Source organism: Lontra canadensis, unplaced genomic scaffold (assembly GCF_010015895.1).
Source record: "Lontra canadensis isolate GAN:19392208 unplaced genomic scaffold, GSC_riverotter_1.0 scaffold121, whole genome shotgun sequence".
Lineage (NCBI taxonomy): Eukaryota > Metazoa > Chordata > Mammalia > Carnivora > Mustelidae > Lontra > Lontra canadensis.
The window spans coordinates 4,380,572-4,403,591 of NW_022631115.1; the positions used below are offsets into that span (position 1 = coordinate 4,380,572).

The 23,020-nt window shown below is 35.8% G+C and overlaps 1 protein-coding gene across 1 annotated transcript in view; it reads right to left on the reverse strand.

The window, feature by feature from the left end:
* Positions 1-23,020, reverse strand: part of PXDNL (peroxidasin like) — a 454,842-nt gene that overhangs the window by 76,585 nt on the left and 355,237 nt on the right. The window contains exons 14-17 of the mRNA XM_032841176.1: positions 20,666-20,822; positions 11,596-11,704; positions 9,701-9,858; positions 6,358-7,861 (exon numbers count right to left, since the gene is read on the reverse strand). Of these exons, the coding sequence (XP_032697067.1) occupies positions 6,358-7,861; positions 9,701-9,858; positions 11,596-11,704; positions 20,666-20,822 (1,928 nt within the window). The remainder of the gene's footprint in view (positions 1-6,357; positions 7,862-9,700; positions 9,859-11,595; positions 11,705-20,665; positions 20,823-23,020) is intronic.

A 23,020-nucleotide genomic window follows, 5' to 3' on the forward strand; every position in this document is an offset into this window, starting at 1 on the left:
GCCTGCTTCTCCCTCTGCCTCTGCCTGCCATTCTGTCTGCCTGTGCTTGCTCTCTCTCCCTCTCTCTCTCTCTGACAAATAAGTAAATAAAATCTTTAAAAAAGTAAATAATAAAATAAAAAATGCATGCAGAGTTGGGGGTACATAATTTTGCTGTATTTCTCTGCAAAAGAAGATTCATAACTCCTAACATATTTTTTAAATGGTCTAACATGGAATCGCTAAGAATCACTATTTCACAGAAACTAAAGTTGCTAACATACTAACCATTCAATAAAGGTAAAGAGATGATGTTGATGAAAAGTCCTTTAAGGCAGGTACGAATATGGAAGCTAAGAAACATCTAGAAGAATGAGAGCCAGGAATCTTGAGAAAGAAAGGCCAAGACACAAAAAAGGTGACCAGCCTCCCTCAGGTGTCGGGATAGAGACAGATGGTGCAAGCTGTTGAGAAGGCAACATTGCAGAGTCTCACCTTATGGTACTCAGGATGGAGAAAGGGGGGGAAACTAAGTGTTTTTGTTTCTTTAATAGTATCAAATGAAGCAGCTATTAGATAGATGCATGTACTGAATATAAATTATGTAATTGGTGAATTGTAAGCTATTCTTTAATAAAGCTGAGGCAGCTGCACATCCCTGTGATAATGGGAGACAAATAACCTTGTATTTATTAAAGAACAAAAGTAACCATATCCATAAAAAATCCACACATTTTCAAAAGAAGATTCAAAAATAGCCATCAAAATGGCCTCTCTGTGTTTGAAAATTTATGTTCTCCACTCAATGGATAATTAATCCTCACATTCAGCTCATTATATGTCTTGCAAAGAATAAAAAGAAACAGCATGATATTTTAGAGCGAAAATAATCCTATAAAAAAAGAAATCATTCATTTTCATGTAGTCTTTAAACAACTCTGAAAACTTAAACATTTTTGACAAGAAAAAGATAAAGAGAAAAGGGGAAGGAATGAGGGAGGGAAGGTGGGAGGGAGGGAAGGAAAGAAGGTGAGAAGGAAGAAGGAAAGAACTAAGGGAGGGAGGCAGGGAGGAAAAGAAAGAAAGAAATTCCTGCAGCTCTTGGCACTAGAGGAAGTTAAGAAGCCTGTGCATTTCACAATCCTAGCAAAGGCTGTAGATCTTTGGGTCCAAGAAAAGTGACGTGAGCACAATAAAAGCCAAAGGGTTTGATACGGCTCCTGTCTGCTTCTTCTAGAGCTCCTGTTGCTTTTCTTTTTATCTATCCGGATTCTATCTACGATTCCACTTGGGGAAAAAGTGTCAATTTCACCCATAAGTCTTAATATCTTTGGAGTGGGATGAGTTAGATGCTAATTACTAGATTAGACGCTTCCACGCAGCACACTCTACAAGTCAGCAGGACCAATGGCTTCTAGTTTCTCCTGCTAATCACACTAGCTCTGGTGCCTGCCAGGTCTTTCCTCCATATTTCTTATATCTCAAATTACCTCCATCTGCCCTCTCAGAGGACAGTCTCTCATGGATAACTGCCACTCCTCTGTTAAGACTGAGTTATTTTTGTTTTGTTTTGTTTTGTTTTGCAATATAGTTAACACGCAGTGTGATATTAATTTCAGGTATACACCATACTGATTTAACAATTCTGCACATTCCTCAGTGCTCACCACAATAAGTATAGCCACCATCTATCACCAAACAACGTTATTACAACATTACTGACTATATTCCCCACGTTGTACTTTTCATTCTCCATGACTTATTTATTTTATGACTGGCAGTTTATACTTCTTAATCTCCTTTATTTATTTCATCCATCCTGCCAGCCCCTTCCCCTCTGGCAACCATCAGTTTCTTTTCTGTTTAAGAGTTGTTTGCTTGTTTGTATGCTCAACATCACTCATCATCTGGGAAATGCAAATCAAAACCACAATGAGATATCACCTCCCACCTGTCAGAATGGGTCACGCAAAAAGACAAGAAATAATAAGTGTTGGTGAGGGCATGGAGATAAAGGAACACTGGTGCACTATTAATGGGAATGTAAATTGATGCAACTACTGTGGAAAACAATATGGAGGACAGAACTTTGACACCACTTTCTTGAAGGAATCCATCATGATCTCCTAGCTGCCATGGCTCCACATGTCACATGACAGGGTTATGTGGCTTGTGAGTTCCCCACACCCCAGGCTCTGAGCTCCTTGAGGAGACTCTAAAGTACTTCACCAATCTTACTGAAATGAACTGAAAGCTGACTAAAACAATGCCCCAGTGTGGCTTTCTCGTGACAGACCAGGTATTCCTCATGGCAAAACTGTTGGTCATTCAAGAGGAAAGTTGTAGCATGGCTTCTGCATGTTGTTCTGGCTTTTTAATAGCTACCTAAAGATCCAATGTGAAGATAAAAGGAAAATCAGATTTTACTTCTGGGTGGTAAACTGACACAAGGCTTCAAAATTAACTGAAGTAAAGAAAAGTCATTGGCTTTGTATACTAGATGACACATAAAGATGAGGTGATATATTCTGGAATATGAAGATACTATGTGTGAATTAAAACTGTTAATTAAAGAGCACCTTCTGAATTACCATTTTATTATATCACATAGTCATTAACTGAAAAAAAAAAAAATATATATATATATATGTTCTTAGACCTGAAAGGACCTCAAGGACATTTTAGTGAAACAACCTCACTTTATAGGTAAGAGAACAAAAGCTAATCTAAAGTCGTCCAAGATTGCAGTACTCAATCTGTCCAAACAGAAGGAACCTGGGCCTCCTGGCACCACCTTTTCATCCCCCGTCACACTCTGAGGTTTCTCTTAGTTTTACACTATCCCATGTAGCCCTTCTCTATGTCCCAAATATTTTTTTATATTTTTTTAAATTTTTTATTTTTTAGTACAGGTCTGTGAATCACCAGGTTGTCCCAAATAATTTTAACTATCGTAAAATTTATACAAGGTACAGCAAATACCAATTATTTTAAACAACCTCTTCTTCCCTGAAACCCTCATTTTCCGGTGCTCCCCATTCCTGCCCACAGAGATGATGGCTAATGACCCTGGGGTTAAAGGCTCCTGTCTGAGCTGCAGCTGCTGTTGGTTGAGCTGTCACCTGGGAGTCAGCAGAGTTTACCCACTTGCTCATCACAGTCATACTTATGATTTGGATTACGTAATTCATTAAATGTTACATAAAATAATGAAGCCTTTGTGTAAAAGAGGAGCGTACTTATTCCTGTGAAGACCAAATTCAGTGTTTTGGGAAGGGTTGTCAAATGGAGAATCAAATATCAATGCCAATTAGTTGCATGTTATGTTACTATGGGGGAATGATAGAAACATGTACAAGGAATCTGCATTCATACCATCACTTCCCTGGAAAATTCCTATTCCCCTTTCAAAACAAACTTTTACACACACAAAAGATTCAGCCTGGGCACAAGCTTCTGAATTCTAATCAGCAGATCAGTATTAAACCAGCAATGACAAAACCAGAACACAGACTTTGCACCTTCCCCGCTTGCTGCCCCAAAGCGCAAGTTACAGGACTTAATGTGTGCTCAAATGTGTAAAATTAAAATACCGAGGACATATGTATGCATTATTTTTATGATTCTCCACTTTAGTCAATTCTTAAGCTGTCCTAATTATCTGAAATATGGAGTTTTTAATGTTCCAGGGCAGTATTTATTTTGTTGATTTAATGATATGCCCTACTTGTTTCTAAATTTGACTGAAGTGCTTTAGAAACAAACTTAAAACCACACTTGCGAAATAACACAGAAAGGAAAAGAAGTAACAAGTAACAGGAGAGAGTAAAGCAGTAAGTGTGTAAATGGGCATATGGAAAGCCACGGCACCCTCCTTAGTGAAATCAGTTCCTGACAAACTGCTATCTATGAATTTAAAGATAGAGACTGTAAACACAACTCCAACTTATCTATTTTGTGCTCATGGTTGAATGAATCTGAGGTTGCTGTTTTATAAATTCACTACGAATGCCAGAGCAAAGTCAGACACCTGGCAGCCTAAGAGGAAAGTAAGGTAGTAAGCTTCCTGGCCTCCCCACATCTACTCATGCTGGTCAGTCCTGCTCTCCTCAGGCTAAGGCCAGGTACCAGGCTGCACAAAGTTCCCATAGTTCAAACATTCCCCAAAGCAGGGATAAATACTCATTGTTAGGTTTCAGAAGACTCAATGTTAACATCCCAAATACATTAAAGGAGGACAAAGAAAGCCAGGTGTGTGAACACTCCATGTGCAGTGTATGAGCGAGCCACTGTCCATCTCAGAGGTCAGTCATGCCTTGCACTGGCCACTAGGAGTATGCGTCCTGCAGCAGAGGGCCTGCATCTATATTCCAGTCTAATGCTGTATGTGGCAATGACATGCAGCCTGCTTCATCATACATGAGAGCCAGAGGATTCAGGAAGACTTTGTGACGGGGACATTTTGAAAGGACACATTGCTCCTACTCTATAATTGGTGATGAATTTACAGGTTAGCTGCAAGTTGAGAAGTGGGACCCCAATGAGTCACAAAGCAAGACTTGCCCCCAGGTCTATTCAATGTAGATGACGTGCTTACAGGAAACATTTAAAATGAATATAGTGTTGCAAAGACTGCCAAGAGCCTATCTCCCCTTCTTCTTTCTTCACCTGAATTGTGGTGGAATGGAATTCCTTGCTGCTAGCCTCTCCTTCTCCCAGGACAGCTTGTGTAGGTTAGCATTTCACAGAAAAGTCTTCCTGGAGTCACTCTCTTGCTTTACAGAGAATGAAGATCAAACTCCCTTGCATGGCAAGCAGGGTCCTTTGAAAGCTTCCCCTTGTCACCTTTCCCCCTCCTGCCATGCAACCCCACGCCTTCCTGCTTCTTTCCCTCTCCCTGGGATACTGTCTGCCATTCCCACTTCATTCAATTTATCACACTCAGAAAATTCCAAGAGAAGATCAAATGGCATCTTTTATCACTAGCTTGGGGTGACTCTTACACATACTTTCCATTTCTCAGCTCTGTGTTTCCATAACATTCAATTCCCATCTCTATGACAGTCTTTTCCACACTGATTACAGCCAGCTCCCTGCATGCTGTCTGGCTCTCCAGAAAGCTATTTCTTTCATCTAGGGTCTCAGTGCTTAGCACAGGGCTGGATCAGAGCATATGTGCAATCTAATAATGATGCTGACAACTGAAATGATAATGTTACAATAAATCTATCCACAGGTAAGACTTTTTGATTACCTATGATGCACTAGAACTGAACTAGGCATTGGATACATTCTATATAATTTCACCTTTGAACAACTCCGACAAGGAGATAGTGTTTTCTCATTTTATATGTATTCTGAGATTTAAAGCTGTTCAAATACTTTTCACAAGCTCTCATCACTAATAAGTGGTGGAATAGAGATTTAAACCGGGTCTCTATGAATCCAAAGTCAATGTTCTTGCAAATTCAATCTGCATGATGCTCTGATATTTTCTACATATATTACACATTTTCTTAGTCTAATATTCTACATAAGTATGAAGCAAATTCTATTGGCGTAAAAAAAATCATAGTCTTAATACTACAAGAAAGGGCCTAATCTTGACAATTAGCACCATAATTTGCAATTTTAAGCTTCTATGAAAGATTTCAGATTAATATACCATAAGCTATCAATAAGCATGTTAGTCTTCTATATTTGCCAACTACAGACAAAACTTCTTAATAAAATATATCTTTAATTTTTTTTTCTTAATATTCTGGAGGATAAAGGAGGGTAAGCATGAGGAGCAGTTAGAGTTGTTTCCTGAAAATGTCCCATACTTGTAAGTGAAAAGGAAATTTGAATCTCACATATAGAGAACATATTAGTAGTTTACTGAAAGGCACTAATGATGTAGTGAATAAACCTTGACTTACATTCTGATGATAAATTTAGATTATTTGTTCTTTTGACAAAAACTAATTTATGTTTTGATTTCACTATGCTCTGCCTAAGTAAGCGAATGTGATGGACTTATTACAAGGCTTTACATTCGAACTTGAGACCTTACTGTATCAATAAAAAGGCCTTGATTGGATTACCACCAGACAGGAATGCAGGAGACCAGCCCACCTCTTCTAGTTGAAATGTACTAGCAAGTACTAGCAGGGAGGCAGCAATATTTACATTTACAAAGGAAATGGATAGACAGAGGGGTTACTGCTTAGTCTCTAGAAATCCTTCCTTTAGTATTTGACTTTTCCCACAATAACAATTATTAAAGGCTCTGCAGTTAACATCCCCAGGCAACCAAGTCCATCCATACAAAATGTCCTTTAACACTTCTCCCTCTCCCAGGAAACATATAAATCTAAGCAACATTTGCACACTTACTTTTTCAGTTTTTGTCGAATCTCTGAATCTTTAATCTCGTTTTGAAGATCCTCAAAATTTTCAACAGATGTCAAATTGCAGAAAACTCTGAAGTCAGCATAGGGAGGGATCCCATGGTCTCGCCCCCTTTGAATGTTGGTGGCAGCCAAATCCAGTGCTACAGAGTGGGCCGTGGAGAACAGCTTCTCGGTTAGCTCTACACTGAGCAGCTGGGAAGGCACCCGCAATTTAGCGGGCACACCAAATAGCCCCCGAAGGAGTGGATCTATCCCACCTTCCTCGATTATTCTGGAGGGTGAAAAGAAAGCTTTATGGAGTGGAAGGTGGCCTTCAGGGATTTCTCCGAAGGTGTCATTCAGTCGATAAAGAATAGGATTGATTAACGTGTGACCAAATCTGAAGGCTGCAGTAGCAAAAGAGTTAATGATCCCTGCATTCACATTGGGGTTGTAGCCCTGGTAATCCTGCAGCATTTTCATGCCAGGTTCCCCCAGAATCTTGGGCAGCCAGTGGCTGTAGGTAATGTGCTGCAGCTGAGCACCTACAATCTTCCTGGCTTCATGATAAAGGGTGTCTCCGTCCCAGTGGGGATTCAGGGAAGACAGCTCCGTGGCAACCCTGTTGTGTTCCCGAAACCACAAGGTGTGCATGGCTGTGAGGGCCAGCTGCTCGTTTGCCCTATGGTCCCCGGCCAGGAAACAGGGGCTGCGGCTGTCCTGCTCTGGCCTTGTGCACTCGGTGGGTGGGCCCGAAGAAAAGGGCAGTAAGGGCTTTCCGGATGGGACCCATGACAAGCCTGTCCTCAGGAGTCCCCGGGGCTCTGAGTAGTCTCGCAGAATTTGAGATTCCCGCTCTGAGCTCCCATAGATATTAGAGGCATCTATATATGCTGTGAGCTGGTTAATCTGTTCTCTCGCGTAGACTGAATTCATCACCAAGGAGGTCATGCCGCTGCCACACACGGGACTGGAGCGTGCAAAGAACATGCACGGCGCTCTAGTCCCTCGGGGATCAGTGTCAGGAATGATGATGGGGAAGCAAGGCGGATCATTCGTACACACGGAGCTACACAGCCGCCCATCAGAGAAGCGAGATGTGCTCAACGCAGGCACTGTGTGGTCCAGATCATGGTCTAAAAATTGACCCCACTGCATGAGCATGTGTGTGTATCGATGGTCAGGGGTGACAGTGGCCGTAGCCACCAGCTCTGTGGAGACCAGCCTGGGCAGTGGGAGGGGATACCGGCCTGACAGGGTGTGACGGCCGACCCCACGTGGCAGGTTGAAGCCGTTCTCATAGGCAGGCTTCAGGATGCGCTCAAAGGCAGTCAGGGAGGCACCCCACATGGGGTGCTGCAGGTTGTTGCACGTCCCATCCTGGGCTCGGTACTTCTGATGGAAACACATGTCAGAGCAGTTGGGCACCTGCCTGTGGGCTGTACATCCAGATAAATTGGCGATGAGGCTGAGGTAGTGCGGGGACACCAAGTCATTGTAGCGGAATTCTGAAACAGAGCCGCAAAGGCAATGAAGAGAGCTGTCCTTAAGGAGGAGCGAGAGGGAGACCTCAACCCAAGGTGCCCTAGGGATGGGCCAGTCTAGGCAGGCAGAAATCTTTCCTACATCCTTTAGGACAAAACAGAAAGTTCTAATAAAAATGGGGGGGGGGGTCGCTTAGCAATGCCTCTCTTATGAGCAGTTGCTAATGGCTAGAACGAACAGAAAAGGAGAGACATGTCCCAGTTCCCATCAAACTCTTAGTTCTGTGACTTTACCAATACAACGTTGGTAAGGATTTGGTAAGCCCTCATCACGAGATTGTAATATTGTTTTTTCCACTTCCGATTTCTTTCTTTCAGGTTTTATTCTCCTGGAAGACAGGATCAAAGACATGCTAGCTTGGATGGTATGAATATTAACCTGCGTGATAGTTGATAAAAAGGGATTTAGCAGTAACTTTTAAACTACCACAAACTGTCATTCCCCTGAGAACGTGCAATACAACCTGGAGGTGTTTTGGAGCCAATCTTTTAACAGAGCTTAAAATTGCAGCATAATCCTAAATCTGCAAAGACTATTCACTAAATCCTATTTGCTAAGAGTTATTATCCCTACTTAATCATCAGAAACTGGCTAATGATACCAGGACCATTTGTCCTCTTGCTGTGTAAGCTGGTCTCTGGCTGGACCCTGAGATATCTTAATCTTGGATAGATGCAATAATCTTCCTGTATATAAAGACATGGATCCTGGGTTCACTTTTAGGACAATCTAATCCTGGAGTGTGTGGGGGGGATTTCTTTAACTTTACAAATAATAAAAGAGAGATAGAACAACATAATGCTTTTATTCTTGAGAAAATTTTGTTAAAATTCTTTAATATTTTAGATCCGAATATGTACTCAGTTTGGTAATGAACATCACAAACAATGGATGCATATTTTAGCAAACTTAAATTTCTGTAGGTATTGATTGCTTATTCTCTAGTTATGAATTTAGACTGTTAATCTTGAAAATTCCAAGACTTGGAATTAAACAGCCAGAACTTTGATTCAAATGCTAATATGGACTAAATGAAAATTTCACTTGGATGTTTTAGTTAAGGAAACTCTGAAACCCAAGACACAATGGATCAATGGGAGCTATTAAATAGAGCTTTTTAAGTATAGGGCACCTAAGGGATGAGCCAAGCACAGAAAGGCACTTGGGCACAGCATCTTGGTTTATTTTCTGAAGGGGAATAAAGAAACCTCTAGAAGTTGCCGTTGTGCTCAAAGAACAAATAGTGTATAGCAAAGGATCACATTTTTACTTCACTTTAAAAAGAAAGACTTAGAAAATCAGAAAGATTTCTACATCACTCTCATTTGACATTTACTAAATAAAGGTCTGGTTTTAGAAAAAAAAAATGCAAGAGAACTTTAGTACAGCAACAACAAAAAAGATTGGGAAGGATAGATATGTTATAGGTAGAGAAAGGAATTCAAATAAATTCACTGAATGATTTAGGTGATTCCAGTAACAAGGAGAGGACCATTACCCTGGGACTAAAGCCTTTTTCACAGGAAGGAGTAATATCTTTCAGATTCCAAAAGTAAGTTCACCTAAAATGGGCTCCCTAGATTTACTAGACATATATAGCTGATAGAAGTTGACAGGTTTGAATATCCATTTATCATATTTTCTTTTGAATTACAGTTCTTACAGGAAATATCTGCATTCATTTGGCAAAGTGGTAAATTAATGTCTACCTCACATGGTGTTTTGAAGATTAAAAACTGAGGGTTTTGATCAGTTTTGCAAATGACCATAAGCTAAAAACAAAACGCCTCCCAGAAGCTGACCTCTGCCCTCCAAATCAACAGTGAGCCCCTGCTTCACATGTTCCTGGATCAGCAGAAGTGTGTGCTCAAAAATCTCCCCAGCTCTTGCTGTCTCCACAGTAAATGGGTCATGCGGATAACGAAACTGAGCCAGCAGATCACCAGGGGTGCGAGGTTTTCTGCAAATGACAAAAGACGTTACTGTTCATAAGGCAAAACTGCAGAATCCATGAATCTCACTGTGCATTTAAGAATATAGTTCCCAAACTCAAGAAGAAGAAAAGTTTCACCACCAGAAAATAAGCTTCACAGGGGGAACAGAGAGTTCTTTTCCTATTTTGTTAATGAGTGAATCCCAAATGCCATTGACAGTGCTGAACTCAAAAGATCTATTTTTAATGAATCAATGATTTAAGGAACTTTTTTTTTTTTTTGTAAAAAGCAACATCTATGGTGAAAGTTATAAACTTGGTGTCCACACGTATGTCCTAGGGGGCTCAGTAAACCCTCTGAAACAGTGTGCAGTACACTCAGTTTCTGGGTGTTGGTACTGTCTATCTTCTCTTTCCTCAAATGTAACTGCCTGGAAATTTCTGCTTACATTTAAAACCCTGCACAACCATTGCTCTCCCCATGAATCTTCCTGGTAAGTCTGACAAGTTATCACCTTCTAAATTACTTCTATATGCTCATACACATCTCTTACATATACAACAAGATATACTTAAATTGTTGACATATTGTCTCTTCTATTATAGAAGGACTCTGTCAGGGATGAGATGGTGCCTTATTCATTTTTATATTCCATGTACCGAACCTACCAACCAGCACCCAGTAGTGGTTTATATGCATTGAAGAATTGAACTAAATAAGTGAAAAGATTATTAGTCACTAAGAATGTGAAATCATTTTAGATATTTTGGTCAGCTAAAGCATGTCTGGTCCTCTACATCTGAAATCATAACTTTAGATCATAGAACAATAGTAACAATATTAATAGCTCACTTAGAGTAAGCCCTTTCTATATGGCAGACACTGCTGAGACACTTTATCTGTATTATTCAATCTTCCAAGCAACTATGTCCATGAAACAGATTCTGTCGTTATCCCCATTTTATAGACAAGAAGTGTGAGGTACTAAGATGCTTAGTTACTTGCCCAAGGTCACCCAGATAGGAAGTGATGTAGTGAGGAATCACAATAAGAATATAAATAAGGTGTATGGCTCCAGAACACAAGTCCATGATCAGCAAGCCATGCTGTTTGTGGATATGCAGGGAACAGAGCTATACTTGATTATGGCATTATAAGGTATTCCTTTAGACCAACAGCTGCAAAGGCTGGGCATGTATTTTATTTGACTTTGAAGACAACAGTCATGTTTTCTAATATGTCAGATGATGCAAAGCATCCCATGTACCTCCATCAGAACTGATGGGGACTTTATAGAACCTGAAGGCTTCACTACCCTAAATATGTTCTGATTCAAATTAAAATAACCAAAATACTACATATCCTAAACAAAACTTTCACCTGTGATCTATCAGTTTATGACCAGATGTGATCAAATTGATGAACACTTTCAATTCCTGGAGTGCCAGGAGCACTGGGTCTGGCCCTGGTGGACCCTGACCTAACAGAACCCATTACCTGATACCTATCATGGGACAACATAGAGTGGATCTGCAATGTAGATTTATGCCATTTAGATTCTATGGGGAACAAGTTTAATTTTCTCTGAGACTGAGCTGGCAGTGGTGGAGAGCCCAGAGGGTGATAACCCACACACAGACTGAAGAAAACACCCGCTTTTGGCAATCTTATGCACGATGCCTGCTGTGATTTATGGAGATTATAAAAACCAAGTAGGACTGAAGTGAAAACAATTTTGTAATCAAAATAAAATAAATTCTTACTGTGAAAACAAATGTCTTCGTGTGGAGTTAATTGCACTGTCAACCCTCTGTACAGCATCAAGAATGGATGATTCAACAAAGTCATCGCCAGCTTGTCTACCCTGTATTGCTTTGAAAATCAATTCCATGATTAAAAGTATCAAACAAACCTTGAAGTTAGGAATGATCTCATATAAATGGCATTACAGAAACTTCCAAGACAATAAAAATGCTATACAGTGTCCACATGATACTGTCCATTGCAGAAGAGTAGGTAATTATCCTGAACCAAAGCTTCCAGCAACAGTAACAGCATTATTTAGGGAACTAAAGCATTCCAAAAATCTAGTAAAGCTATGTGAAATATTTCCTTTTTTACAACAGTGATTCAAATGGGATTCAACTCTGTTAGTAATTTGTCATCTTCAGAAAGGTATGAAATGTCTATCTCTTCAGCCACCTTGCTTTAATGTTAAACATTAAATTGAAGTAAATATTATCACATCCCTATGGAGATTTCTTAAAGCAAGAACTGAACTCAGTAAGATTTCAGTGAAAAATAATTCATGTTGTTTCTATAGCTCTTCAGTGTGTGAGAATTCTATCAAGTTGAATATTATAGACAAAGAAAGCTTTGTGGAGTTGATAATCTTCAACATATTAAATCTTCTCCAGGTAATGGTTTAAGAAATTTAAGGTAAAGGAAGAAAATGTTATTAAAAATGATCATGGGCATTAAAGGCCCATATAAGAAAAATAATTAAGCATATCCATATTATTTGATTCATTTTTGATAATACTTAAATAATTTATGGTAATACTTCCTTAGCACTATTGAATATTGAACACAAGAGTAAGTATAGCCCCAAAAACTGAATCTGAAAATAATGTCAAAAAGGAGATACAAAAAAAATGAAAACTTTAAATAAAAATAGGAAGGTGTGTGGATTACATATTGTCACTTATATAACATATTATATAGTACACTATAAATATTGAAATATTACATATGTGCATTTATATGTATATAAGTATATATAACATATATAACATATATATTATATATATATATATGCTCATGTATTTTGCAATAGATGAATGCAAATAGCATTCCACATCTGGTTGTTACCAAAAAATTCCTTTATATTATGATAATGTATACATATTAGATTGTTAATTGTTCTAAAAGATCACCAACATAAAAAATTTGAAGAAAAAGTAGCAGTGATGCAGATATTATAAGAAAACCAGTAAAATCAAGGTCTCTGCTCAAAGACATTCTTGATAAACTAGATTAGAGGCAGTAATTATGAGTTAGAGGCTATACTGTCAGTTCAATTCAGTCTTTATCATGACCACAATATTAAAGCTCCAGAAGGTCAGTTTTACACTTTATAATTCAAAAATAACATTGTATTAACTATACATTAGCTAAAGATACTTGAAAGAAAGCAAAGATAAATTGATTAATTAGATTAAATGAAATTGATAATTTCTATTCAAGGAAAGACATAAGTAAAAAAGGTAAAGAGGTCATAGATAAATAACATAATAGGTAACATGTTTGTAATTTCTATATTTCTGAATAGAAATAATATTCTATTTCATTCAAGGAATTCCTGTAATGCACCAAGAAAAAATATATAACATGCACGTTATAAAAGAAACCCCAAAAGTTATTAAGTATATGACAGATGTTGAAAACCACTTAAAACCTCAGAAATAAAATTTAAAATATCAATAAACTTCTATTTTATGCTTATTCTGGCAAAATAAAAAAACTGATTACTGCAAAGTTTTGGGAGGGGTGAGTGGACACAGGTAGGCTTGTGAAAATGTAGAACTGATGCTCTTGTTTCCAAGATTTTGTTTAGGGTTAGGTATACTTTTTTATTTTGTTTTTACTTAATAAAATGACATGTGGACCCCCTCTCACCTAGCAATTTGATTCCTACAGATAGAGAAATTCTGATACAAATCCATAAAGGGTAAAAAATGAGAATGTTCATTGCAACCTTGTATGAAAGGAATTAGGGAAAATTGTCAGCAATGGAAGTGTGGGTGAGAAAAAAATGTGGTGGATTTACAGTATGAAATATCATGCAGCAGTAAGAATTGGTGGGACAACACATGCATGGATACTAAAAAAAGAGTACTTAATGTAAAAATTAGAAAGCTGAAAGAGAATAAAAGGATTTAATTAAATCATTTTAATAAATAAAATATTTATTTATGTATATGAATATTAATATTTATAAATATAATAAATGCATTATAGCTGTTACATGACATAATGAGCATGATGGGAGTGGGGTATTGGCTTATAAGGAGATGGATTAATTAATAAATCAATTAAGCAATCAATATAATTACAATAACTATGAGAATACCTAGTATTTTCAATATACCTAACATGATATGCCTTGTGATAGTTCAAAACAAGTCAGTAAGAATGAGCCTACTGAATTTGTTACTTTTACTTGGAAATAAAGGAACTGAGATCAATCCAATCAATCTGTGCTGGCCTATAGATGTTAGCCTTTTCTCTATTGTTTCCCTTTTAGTCCTTCACTTGTGAACCTCAAGTGTAGGAGCTATGTGTAGGTATCACATAGCTGACAATATCAGCCAAAACTCAAAAGGCTGTTCACTGTGGCAGACAGAATTTGGAAGGGATATTTAAATTTTGGGAAAGCATCAATTAACATGTTCATCTGAATTTTATTTGTTTGATAATTTTGCTTTTATTCTGTTCATAAAATAGTTTTGCTATTATGGTTGTATAAAATTTACAAGCATAAGTCTTTTCACAACACCTATTCTTCATCTTCCAAGTCATTCATAGAGTGGAAATAATAAGACTTCTTCAACATACAGTTGAGCCAAACATATAGTTGGGCCAAATATCTTTTTTAAATAAAAATATCTTTTTTAAATAAAAAAGACATGTAAAGTTCTTTGAAAACGACATGTCACAATGCAAATATAAGTTGCCTTTCGGTGATTGTTATGTTCTAATCCCATAAATAATCCATATCTTCACATAATTATTGATTGCTACTGTGTTGTCATTTGTTCAGCTTGACCTGCTTTTTCTCTTTATTAATAAGAAACCAACAAGTGTGGAGATGTGAAAAGGAAAGGAAAATAACAAGAAAGGTGGCAGAACATGTAAACATTGTTTGAAATAATTAAATTTTGATGTGCACAAATAGAAAACCATAAAGTTGTTTGTTCACAGATTATTAAAAGTACATTAAATATGTAATATGTTCACACAGAAAATATTTGTGGCAACAAGAACTCTTTCTCACTTATGTCATTTCAATTATGAATTTTTTAAGGTTTCATAGTTTTATGATAAAATAAAACTAACCTTTTTATTATTCATTTGGTCTCAGTATTGTTTTAGTTGTTGTGGTACAAATTGCAAAAAGATTTCCATAAATGTTTCCAGAAGAGCACTGTATTATGCAAAGCAAATTCAGTTTATTGGGGCACATTTAGAATCAAACAACACTGTTAATATTTTATTTGTCTTAAAAACTACCTCAATTAATGTTGTAGGGATAGAATCATCAGAAAACTCTGAGTATATTCTCCATTTTTTTATGCAAAATCTTGTAGAGAAGGAGGAAGAACTAGATCATTTTCTTTTGTTAAGTCTTGGGGTTAAAAAAGGAGAAAAAGCCTCAGTGGGGTTATGAAATTAAGCATGCTTAAAGTTCCTGGTGATCATCTCCTTTCAGGTCTGTCCATGTATCTATGAGACTCTATCACCTCCAAGGCAGATAAAGTCAAAAGATAAATTTGAGTCCTTTCAGGAAGGGGGCCCTTAGGTGTAATGGCCCACCAACTCCTGTGTGCCCACTCTGTTGGAGCACAGCCTAGATGGGAGAGAATAGGAGTCAGGGAGGAACCGGTGGAGCCTGAGGAGGGACATCGAAGCAGAACATCTGCACCCCCGCCCTCACTCTCACAAAATACCTAGACCTCAATAAAAGCAGAGTTTCTTTCACAACTGAATATTCTTTACCTCCCCCTCCCTCCTGAAGAAAAGTGGCCAGATAATGTAACTATCATTAATCAAATAGGACTTCCCACATGAAATCTTCCGCTAAAGAGAACAGCGGACCAACCACTGAGCCTGAAGAGGGCTCTCCTAGGAAGCCAGACACTCCCACAGCATACAAATGGATATGAACGACTGCCTTTGTGAAATAATATTCTTTGAACAGCAACAACTCTGTCTTACTCATCATTTTGCATCATCGAATATGTAAATGGGTTCACTGTCTTGCAAGCTCCACCGTTTTTTTTTCCAGAGACAGAAAAGGAAAGACACTACTTTTTTTTTGGTCTTAATAATTGAGATGAGCCTTTTATTTTGATTATTCTCTTCCCTTATAATTTCATGACTATCCAAACACAACTCTACTAAAAATCTCTTCTTAAAATTTAATGCTATTTTTTTTGAAACATGTGGCTTAGCTCAGGATAGACATATGTGTTCAATATAGATTTTATGTATAAATGGATTGGAAATATATCAAATATGGTTAAAGGTATTATAGACATATGTATATGTATATTAGGTATATGTTGTTATTTATAAAATATTCCACCATTCATTGTATTATTAAAGTTTGCCAAGATAAATAAGATTATCACGTAACTATTAATTATTATGTAAATTATTCATATCATATTCAAAGTAAATAAATAAATATAGTTAAATAGCAATTAAAATGATTTAGTATCAATTTCATTTCATTGATATATTTGAGTAAACACAATTAAAATTTTCTGATACTTCGTAGTTATTTCATTGTATAACAACTGCAGTGGTTTTGAAACAGATGTTTCATATAGACAATAACAACTGGATTAGAATGTAAAAAAATCAGTGAGTTATTCATTCAGAATTTCAAAAAAATAACTAGATCCCAAAAGCATCAAGTAAGTTAATTGATAAATAACACTTGGAACAAGTGGTAAATGCCCAATAAATGTTAACTTTTTCTTAGTAGTGATATTAGTATCAGTTTAATACAGGTTATTTACTTAACATAATAGAAAAGGTCTCATTAACTTAAAACCAACTAATGTAGCCTTAATTCTCATTTATAATTTATCAGGTTGAGAATATAGTCAAAGTAGAGAATACTCTAAGTAGAAATATCATTTAGAAAGTTATTGAAGAATGACCAAAGATTGAACTATGAAAGAGGAGGTTATACGGAGAAATGGAAAAGAAGCAATATTTGAAGGAAAAACTGGTGAGACGTGGCAGTTAGTGTAAGGAAGGAAGAGGGAGCAGAAAAAAAAATCAGAAAACTTTCTGGCTTCCTCCTTACAGAACATGGTCTGTATTAAAGGACTGCCAGGAAATTATAAGGTCTTGAGGTGAAAATGAGGAGTTCAATTTGGCATACACTCAAGATCAGTTTTTAATCTATGGAATCAGAAGACCTGTGGGTTATCCAAAATGAAATGTTCAACATACCATTAGATACTCAACTCTGAATTTCAAAGAAGACAACATTGTTTGGATTTATTTTTTATATCATTACAAACAGTATTTACGTGGTATTTGTGCTCCAAAACTCTCATTGAATCCATGCTGTGTCACTATTTCACTTTTAGCCAGTCCACATATTACTCCAATGTCTCATTGGTAAACATTCTGTCATGTAGACATGCTCTAAACTACTTCTTGACTATTGTTGCGCATTTGAATGCTATTGTAGAAACAGAATTTCTATGCCAAGAAGGACTCTTGAGTGTCCAGTTCCACATTTTTTAAGAAACGAGAAAATTAATTCCAGTTATGGGTGAGGTATCCAAAGTGGCTGAGATCAATAAAGGTAAGTTTCCTGATTTAACCCAGGATTTTTCCCACTATCTCACACTGTTCATATTCAAGGTAAATGTCTTGTGTCCTCAGACTGAACCATTTTCACAAGCAAGAAATTAATCGTAAGAATATACTGTAAATTATGAACTTGACAGTACTTAACAACACATCAATATATGTAGGAGGTATTAAAATAAATTATGTTTTGAATAAAAATTGTGAGTTTGGGGGGATCTAACATAATATGTGTAACTTTCATATGCCAAATATCACCCAGAGAAATAGGTATGCTGATGTGAGTAATATTTCTCAACACAAAATATTTTGAGGACACCCTCAAAGGATAGTTTCCCAATAAACACCATATCAGCCTTAAAGGTTTGTAAAAATTTACTAAAACTATTAAAAATCTATTACATCCATGAAGAAAAAAACTCCTTAAAAAAATCACAATTTGTGGGAACCCTTTTTAATTTTGCTATTATAAATTACTTACTTTGAGCATCACTCATTCAAATATATATATATATATATTTGATGTATATATAGTATATATACATATATATGTATATATATATATCAATATATATATTGATATATATATATCTCAGATTTTCCTTAAATTGTCATTGTATATTTTTATTCTTTTAGATGACTTTGTGCGGTTGTATTCCCAGTACAGAATAGCAACTCGCAAGGCATGATACTCTTTATATCAATTCTAACACAATGAGCAGAGTTACAACATTCCATCACTGCTTAATTAGGGCATTAAGATTGGAAAATCCTCCTATAATGCATGGTCTTTTCCTTTTAATTAGGATAACTGGTGAATGAAAAGTGTCTAAGTCATAAAATGTTCCATAAGTGATACTTTATATTGACACATCTCCTATTCTGCAATTTGGGTTGTGTGAACACACATACATACACACACACTTAAATCTTAAATGTATTCAAAAATTTAAAATTTATATCTTCATATTTTTACTTCTCTTTATAAAAATATTTCTAATGTTGGGGTGGCTGGGTGGCTCAGTCATTAAGCATCTGCCTTAGGCTCAGGTCCTGATCCCAGGGTGCTGGGATCAAGCCCCACATCGGGGCTCCCTGCTCAGCAGGAAGCCTGCTCCTCCCTCTCCCACTCCCTCTGCTTCTGTTCCCTCTCTCGCTGTGTCTCTCTCTGTCAAATAAATAGATAAAACCTTTAAAAAATATTTCTAATGTCATAAAATGTATTTGGTACAAATATAAATTAATTTCTCCTTATATTGCTATAAAAATGTCTCAAGAGCAAAAAACATAATTTTCTTCTTGACTGAATAACTTCTTCTTTTGTACTACTCTATCTCTATAGCCTGACTTTCTGCTCTCTATACAATAGAAGGGAATATGGTAAATGCTACTTATCAGTGTTTTAAAATCTGGTAAATAGAGTGACTGATACATTTTAATCTTAATGTTTTACTTTTAATGTGTGTATATAAAATGGATTGTTAAATTTCAGTCTACCACAATGAAATTCTTGTGTTGGAGGTTCTAAAATGTTGACCACTGTAATTATAGTTTGTGTGTATGTGGCAGAACAAAACAGAAACAAATGGAGAGAATAAGAGGCAGAGAGAGAATATTTGTTTGTTTGTGTATGTGTTTGTTTAGTAGTAAATATTTCTAGCATCTCTTGAACCTAAAAGATAGTATTTTAAATTTTATAATAAGTTTTTTCCAAAATGCTCAAGAATATTTTTTCATTGATCTCATAAATAGTTAAGCAGTAGAAAAGGAGCTCTATAAATTTATAAAAAGAAACACAACTATTATAGATTCTAAATTGGGAAAAACATGAACTTATAACAGATACCAAATAAGGCTAAGATTTTGTAACTTTAAGAAATTTTATGTGATAAAGAATTTCTGACCCTGCTAGAATAAATATTCGCTAGTTACTAGATACATTGTTATAATTTTAAGGCTAATATTCTACAGAGAATACTTTTTACTATACAGTATAATAAATATGTAAAGATGGCTGCACTGTTAATGAAAATATATACTTTATATAAAATACCCAAACAAATGGGTATTTGGAAGTTTGGTTTCTCAGGAGAATTTTCAGGTGTAAGAATATGAAACTATTGTACTACATGAAGGGAAGGCAATGACATCTTTAAGGATGTGACTTAATTAAATAAATCTATTTTTATCCAAGCCTGTATTTATAATGAGAAGAGTTACCCAATAGTTTTAGAGACCAGTAAGAGCTGGAAAAACTAAAAGGAAAGAAATAAATCTGTAAAACCCTATTTATGAAATCTGCCCATTTCTAAGGAAACCAAAAACCAGGCAAAGCCCAAAATAGTACTCCATATGCTTATAGCTGAACTCATTTACTTGAACTGCTGATTGTCAGTAAGGCAGAAGCTCCTAAATCCATCCACAGAAAAAACAACCCTGATGTCAATTCACATGTCCCCACATGCTGTGCTTTTCTTGAATTCTTTCCCCATGTGGAGAACATGCCAGTCCATCATCAGAGCCAGTCCCCATTCCCATATCCACAGCTGAGGTTTCCATTCGAATCTGCCCACAAATAGACTCTCTCACTTCCAATACAAACTGATTGATTGAAGGAAAAAAAAAAGCATTTTATTTTTTGTAAAACTATGACAATTTTTTAAAGCAGTCACCATTTATGAACAAGTAGCAGAGGGCTACAACTAAATGATGGATCACAAAATGTAAACAATGCCAAATATGCTGACCAATTATAAATGTTCTAAAATATTGAGATATTTATTCTTATAGTGGCAAATCTTACCTAGAAGTTTGATTGATTGATTGATTTTTAATTTTACTGTAGAACCAAATATACCATGTCAAAGTAACTCACACATGTTAAATTCCACTTATCCTTAAATCTCTGACTCCACTTTATTTAGCTATGAATGTATCTTACATTCTATAATTTTCATTTCCTAAGAAAATGTGATATACATTTGTGAATCCTTCCTATTTTTTTTTCACTTTTGGCATTGATAGTTTTGGTATTTGATACCTTTCAATACAGTTTACATTTAAAACTTAGATTTAAAAATTTAAAATAACATTGATTTAATATCAATACATTTGACTAGAAAAAAACATGTAAGGAAACTTGGGTAGTGAGACAAATCAGGATGAGAAGTAGAAGCTGTCAAAGATATTTATCTAGGTTGCATCAGAAGCCACACTTACCTACAACTGTGAGAAACATATTGGTCACAACAAAGCCAAATGAATTCCGAGCTACACATTCATATCTTCCTTGGTCAGCTTGCCCTGCGTCATAGATGGTTAGCATGCCTTCACCACTGACATGGAATTTACCACTCTCAGTAATCTGAACACCTGCCTAGGGAGGGAAAATAATTGTCACAGGAGGGAAATATGATTCCTTAAAAAATAACATCTTACATTTTGCTTGAAATAGTTTGATTTGTTCGATATAGTTTGATTTGTTCAACAAATATATACTGACCACCTACTGTGTCAAGCATTAGAAAAGATATTTTATGAATCTAATGAAGAGAAGAAAAGAGAGAGCAAGTGCCTTCTAGGAAGTATAGTTTACCTTTCTCTCTTAATTAAAACAAATATGATACTCAAAATTCAATTATGTAATTATTTAATATTATGATCATTTTAAAATCATTTCAATGAATGAATACATAGGTTATTCATATTTTTCTTCTAGAAAAGGATTCTGACAATAATAAAAATAAAATTTGAAAAGAAGGAAAATTTTCACAAATCTACCAACTAAAAGCGTCAAAATACTTTCATATTTCTGATTCTTCTTCTATTTCTATATATGTACTCATAAGTTTTATGTACCTGCAAAGATTTATATATCAGTGTTTCTCAATTAAAATTATACCTTAAGATGGTAAGATGACTACATTTCATATGAAATATTATTAAATGTATTCAGTTGTAATTAGTATGGATTCATGTACTTTTCATTACTATGCTATTAATTTTTAAAAAGGAAAAGAAATTCACTTTCCAGGACTGCATTGGAATGGAGTAGGGGTAGAGATGCGTTTCTGTTTTCCCTTCCCAAGAGACTCACAGGACACTGAAGATGGGCTGCTATTTCAAAAGAACTCACCCCAGTGATGACTAGTAAGCCAGAATGTAACCAGAAAGCTTCAGAGTGGGAAAAAAAAAAAAATGTTTCATAGGTTTTCAGATTCTCACAGTTGTCTCTTGCCATTACTAGAAAATAAGTCCAAAGTGATGGATGGCTGGTAACTCAGGGGAGGAGATGAGATGGACTATCAGGACCTACCAGATGGAGGGCAGATGAAAAAAGACCAGACATACAGAAGACTACGAAGTGATCAGGTGCACAAGCTTCTTTGCAAAAGCACTCCCTTCCTACATGCTCTCCTTATATACTATCAGAACTCTTAGGCTAACCTTACAGTTCTATAGGTTTTGCTTAGGGTCTCTGAGCTATCAGCTAGCTTTCCAATAAATTCCTTATCTGCTTATTTTAGGAGTACCCTAATTCACACCATTTTAGCCTTGTGAATAGAAGAGGATTATTATAAAGATTAAATGTGCTAGCATACACAAAATGTCTGGCATATAGTCAGCCCTCAATTAATTCATTTGGAATTAAAAGCTACCTTTTAGGAATTAGGCTGAGCTATTTTCCTGATACAATTATATGATACAGCATTTAGTATGTCAAATAAGGCTCTAGAGACTGACAAAAATGTATATTTTTCACACTGCCTATTTTTAGTAAGATATGTTTGAATTATATTACGCTCAAAAGAAATTATAAAAACTATTCAGACTATTTGAGAGTACCTGAGCCTAAAAGTTCAACTTTGAGACCACTAAATTTACTTTTTTATAAAGAACTCCACATGATGCTCAGCTATAGCACAAGAGAAATGAGCCACCAAAACTAAGTCCTTGTTGCTGTATGGCAACAACAAAAATAAACAAGTATTTTTGGAAAATAGCTTTGCAAGTTTTCATAGTGAAAACTACTTTTTTTGAAATTTTCTATAAAAACTGTCATTCTGATGTATGCCATTTCTGGTTAGCACTCTGCACTCTGATGTAATCCATTTCATTTATTTTTTAAGAACATCAGACTCTGAGACCAATCATTGCAATTTGATTAAAAAAAAAAAAACTTAAAGTGAAAGAAGCAATTGTGTTGGAAGAATATAGCTCAAAGAACCAAAGAAATAAAATAGATAAATAAAAAGCTATTATTTCTTTAAAGTCACTTAAGTTTTGAACCTACAGAAGGACTTTCATCTTACTTTGTTTTGAAAACAAGTTTTCATTCTTGTTACAGCTAATGTCCTACTTTTAATCCACTTCCGAATTATTAATTCAAAATTGTTTCCTGCTAGCCACTTAAACTCTTAAATTTATGTAAGACAAAAGCATTTTTTCCTAAGAAGAATTTAGTTATGTTTATGAAGCTTTCATCATCAAGTAAATGAGAACGGATAAATTTATCAAAGCCCTGAGCCAAAATCAGATGTAGTTACTTAAGAAATGAACAAAAAAGAAGCAGGA